We start from the raw sequence: 4256 nt of genomic DNA, 5'->3' as shown, positions 1-4256 counted from the left end.
CTGGCGGCGCAGCTGCTCTTCCTCGCGGAATTGCCTGTCGCGCTCTTGGCGGCGCAGCTGTTGAGCCTCGCGTTCCTGGCGCAGTTGCTGCTCCTCGCGTTCCTGGAGCAGCTGCTCGTCCTCGCGGAATTCTCTGGAGCGCTCCTGGCGGCGCAGCTGCTCTTCCTCGCGTTCCTGGCGCAGCTGCTCTTCCTCTCGGAATTCTCTGGAGCGCTCCTGGCGGCGCAGCTGTTCATCCTCACGTTCCTGGCGCAAACGTTCTTCCTCTCGGAATTTTCTATCGCGCTCCTGGCGGCGCCGCGGCTCTCCCTCGCGTTCCTGGCGCAGTTGCTCTTCCTCTCGTAATTCTCTGGAGAGTTCCTGGCGGCGCAGCTGTTCTCCTTCCAGGAACTTTCTATCGCGCTCCTGGCGGCGCAGCGGCACTTCCTCGCGGAATCGCCTGTCGCGCTCTTGGCGGCGCAGCTGTTGAGCCTCGCGTTCCTGGCGCAGCTGCTCTTCCTCGCGGAATTCTCTGTCTCGCTTTTGCCGGCGCAGCGGTTCTTCCTCCCGGAATTGCCTGTCGCGTTCCTGACGGCGCAGCTGCTCCTCCTCCTGGAATCGTCTATCGCGGGAACACTGGACATTTTCTTCAGGGTATCTCTTCTCTTCTATTTCTTCTCTTAGCAGCTGCTCTTCCTCTCGGAATTCCCCGTCTCGTCTTCTCGCTTCCCGTGGCTTCTCTCCCTCCAGTGGTTCTTCGGCTTGCAGTTGCCTGTCCCTCTGTTGCCAACGCCTCCGCTCTTGCTCTCGCTCCTGGAGAGAGCGCTCCTCTTCCAGTTCATCCTTAAGTGGCCGCCGATCCTGCTGGAATTCTCTCTCCCGGACCTGGGAATCTTCCAACTGCCGAGTTGTTTCTTCGTTGGCTCTGCGTTTGGAGTAAACCCTGTCATTGCGAACTTCGTTTTCTTTTTCTACTTGCAACTGCCATTTCAGATCGCGGCGAGGATCTTCATTCCGGAATTGCCTCTTCCTGTCCTGGCGCAGGACCTCATCTTCCTCCCTGTACTGCCTGTCGCGCTCCTGGACCCTTCTTTCTCTCAGCAACTGCTCCTCCTCCTCATGCCGCAGCTGCTCCTCGTCCTGATACCGTCTCTCCCGCTCCTGGTGCCTTCTGTTCTCCCGTTCTCTCTGCAGCTTTTCCTCTTCCTGCCGCAGCTCCTCCTCCTCCCGGTACTGTAGTCTGTTGCGCTCCTGACGCTGGAGCTGTTCTTCCTCCTCCAGTTGCTCCCTCATGGCTGGCTTGGAATACAGAATGCGGCCGCGTCTCTGGCTTTCTTCTTCGAGTTGCCATCTCCATTTCTGGTCGCCGCGCCGGTCCTCTTGGCGTCGCCTCCTTTCCTGATCCTCTTGGAGGCTGCCCTCCTCCTGGAACTGTCCTGTGAGCTCACGACGCTGGAGCTGCCCCTCCCCCTCCTCGAGGAGCTGCCGCTCTCTTTCCTCCTCGCGTCGCCCAAGGCGCTGCCCCTCCTCCTCACCGAACCGTATTTCCCGCTCCTGACGTTCCTTTGCCCTCACTTGTCTCTCTTGCTCCTCGCTTAGAGTGGGCCTGGGCAACAGCTTCCGGCGGCGCCTCTCTTTCTCTTCCTCCAGCAGCCGTTTGAAGTCGCGGCGCTGCTCCTCCTCCTCCTGCTGCCGGCGAGCCTGTTCCTCCTCGCGTCTTTGCTGCTCGCGGTCCTCCCGGAGCTGCGCTGGCCTGGCCTGTCGTTGCGCGTCGTCCTCCAGCTGCTGGCGTAGTAGCTGCTCGCGCTCCTGGCGCCGGCTCCTTTCCTCCTCCAGCTCCTGGCGGCGCTCTAGCTCGCGCCTCTCTAGCTCGCGCCTCTCTAGCGGCTCGCGGGGCTCGTCGCGTCCGCGCCTTTGCAGCTGCTGCTCCTCCTCGAGTAGCTCCCTTTTCAGCTCCTGCCTCTCCCGCCTTTGCTGTCGTTCTTCCTCGAGGAGTTCCCTCTTCTGTTCCTGCCGTTCCCGCCTTTGCAGCTGCTCTTCTTCTTCTTCCAGGCGCTCTAGCTGCTCGCGTCTTTGCAGCTGCCCGGCTTCCTCCTGGCGCTCCCTTTCACGTAGCTCCTGCCTCTCTTGCCTTTGCTGTTGCTCCTCCTCGAGGAGTTCCCTCTTCTGTTCCTGCCGTTCCCGCCTTTGCAGCTGCTCTTCTTCTTCTTCCAGGCGCTCTAGCTGCTCGCGTCTTTGCAGCTGCCCGGCTTCCTCCTGGCGCTCCCTTTCACGTAGCTCCTGCCTCTCTTGCCTTTGCTGTTGCTCCTCCTCGAGGAGTTCCCTCTTCAGTTCCTGCCTTTCCCGCCTTTGCACCTGGTCTTGTCCTTGGCGCTCTAGCTGCTGTCGGCTTAGTTGCTGTTCCTCCTCAAGGCGCAGTCGCTCCCGCTGCTCCTGCCTTTCCCGCCTTTGCCGTTGTTCATTCTCAGGAAACTCCTCACGCTCCCGAACCTTGCGCCTTTGCAGCTGGTCTTTCTCTTCAAGGCGCTCTTCTTCCAATTCCTGCAGTTCTCGCCTTCGCAGCCTCTGCTCTTCATCGCGGCGCTGCGTGTCACGCTGCTGGCGTCTCTCCTCTCTCTCCCTCTGCAACACTTCCTCAGCGAGCTGCCTCTCCGGCTCCTGCCTCTTCTGCCTGCGTTCTTCTGCCAATGGTCTGTTCCGGGCCTCTAATCTCCTTTGGTCGTCTTCTTGCCTGTGATCTTTTAATGGGTTTCCCTTTCCCTCAAACGTTTCTCCTTTCTCATCGAATCCGGTGGCCTGGCGGAGAGCAAAATAACAAGCTTGAGCCATTCTGAAAATTAACAGGAGGTATTCATTGAAACGGATTAGCCCATCACGGTCGCGATCCAGAAGTTCCAGGAGCAGATCTACTGTCTCAGGATCATGTGGTCTCTGAAAAAGATGGAAAATAAAATTACAATATGCTGTTTATAAGTAAACTACAAGACTTGAACAACTTTCAATCGCACAATTAGATAAATGTGTATATCCTGTCTTGTTTTCCCCATATAAAATGTGGACAACTAGTTTTAAAGCTTGTATTCATTGGAAATTCTTGCATCTTGTAATTTAGTGCTGAACACAAGAACACAAGTTTTCTTTTCCTGGGTGAATGAGTTATCCTCAAGAGAGAAATACAGTGGGAATTTATAAAGATTTGCAAAAGCCATTTCTATCTGAAAGAGTACCTCTAATTTGATTTCTATCTATGTTTGAAAACAGAACAAAACATTTAAAGCAACACCAATTTACTAGGGATCAGATTGATTTCAGTTCTTGAAATTTGGAATTAAATTTAAATTCCTCCCAACTGTAGTTTGATTTGCTATTTTTGGTGATAACTACCTATGAATAAGTTGTTCACATTGCCATTAAATATATCAAATATTTGTTACAATTTCTACAGTACTCAGACTACAATGCTAATTAAGTGCCTTTGCACTCATAAATGAATGGAGGATATTGTGTAGACCTGTCCTGTTGTAAAATGAATAGAAAATCACTACCACCAGCCACTCCTCGGAAGGAAGGTTGGGCAATCTACTTCCATAGTGATACCACCTCGGAAACCCAAGGAGGGGTCACGTCTCTTGAGTCAGGATCGACTCTATGGCACATAACAACAACAACTCTTTGCCCTGATCTTTCCTGAGAAGAAATTTAATAGCTCTAAATCAGTAGAGTGATTTCTTTTTCTTGTTAGTTCTTACCCGAAGGACATCTCCAAATTCCCTCTCAAGGAGTTCCTTTAGGTCTTTCTTGCTTAGTGCTGCCCCATCACAATCATTTGAGGCATATTGATTGAAAATTTCAGTGATGTCCAAGATGCTTCTCAGAAGTGGAGACATTTTTTTTTTCTTCAAGTTCAAGTAAACCTACAACAATAAAACAACATCCAGAATCAAAACTCTGTTTCTGTTCTTACAAGCCTTCATCCACAGTTTCAGGCAGATCCCTGAATAACTTGATTTTACAACAGTAGTTTTCAACCTGCAATTTCATCTGCAAATATTGTGCTCAGGAAGGGGAAGAGAGACACTGAGAAATTTCAATCCAGGGAATCATCTTCAGGCTATACTGTAACTGTCCTCCTGTCTGACTATTCTCAGATAGCTTTTGATTGTCTACTCAGTTCAGAGAATGCATATATGTCCCTTCTCTATCTTCCAGCTAAGAGCATTGGTGGCGCAGTGGTTAGGTGATTAGCTGGTAACCAAAAGGTAGGCAGTTTGAACTCA

The 4256-nt window shown here is 52.5% G+C and overlaps 1 protein-coding gene across 1 annotated transcript in view; it reads right to left on the bottom strand.

Moving 5' to 3' along the window:
* Positions 1 to 3866, bottom strand: part of TCHH (trichohyalin) — a 5083-nt gene extending 1217 nt beyond the window's left edge. Inside the window, exons 1-3 of the mRNA XM_042782315.1 lie at positions 3729 to 3866; positions 978 to 2910; positions 6 to 944 (exon numbers count right to left, since the gene is read on the bottom strand). Of these exons, the coding sequence (XP_042638249.1) occupies positions 6 to 944; positions 978 to 2910; positions 3729 to 3866 (3010 nt within the window). The remainder of the gene's footprint in view (positions 1 to 5; positions 945 to 977; positions 2911 to 3728) is intronic.
* Positions 3867 to 4256: the final 390 nt, after the last annotated feature.

The sequence above is a fragment of the Orycteropus afer genome, unplaced genomic scaffold (assembly GCF_000298275.1).
Source record: "Orycteropus afer afer isolate SDZICR_OR568_19922 unplaced genomic scaffold, OryAfe1.0 scaffold00290, whole genome shotgun sequence".
Taxonomy (NCBI): Eukaryota; Metazoa; Chordata; class Mammalia; order Tubulidentata; family Orycteropodidae; genus Orycteropus; species Orycteropus afer.
Note: the sequence above shows the minus strand (reverse complement) of the source record. Positions and strands in the feature narration are given on the sequence as shown.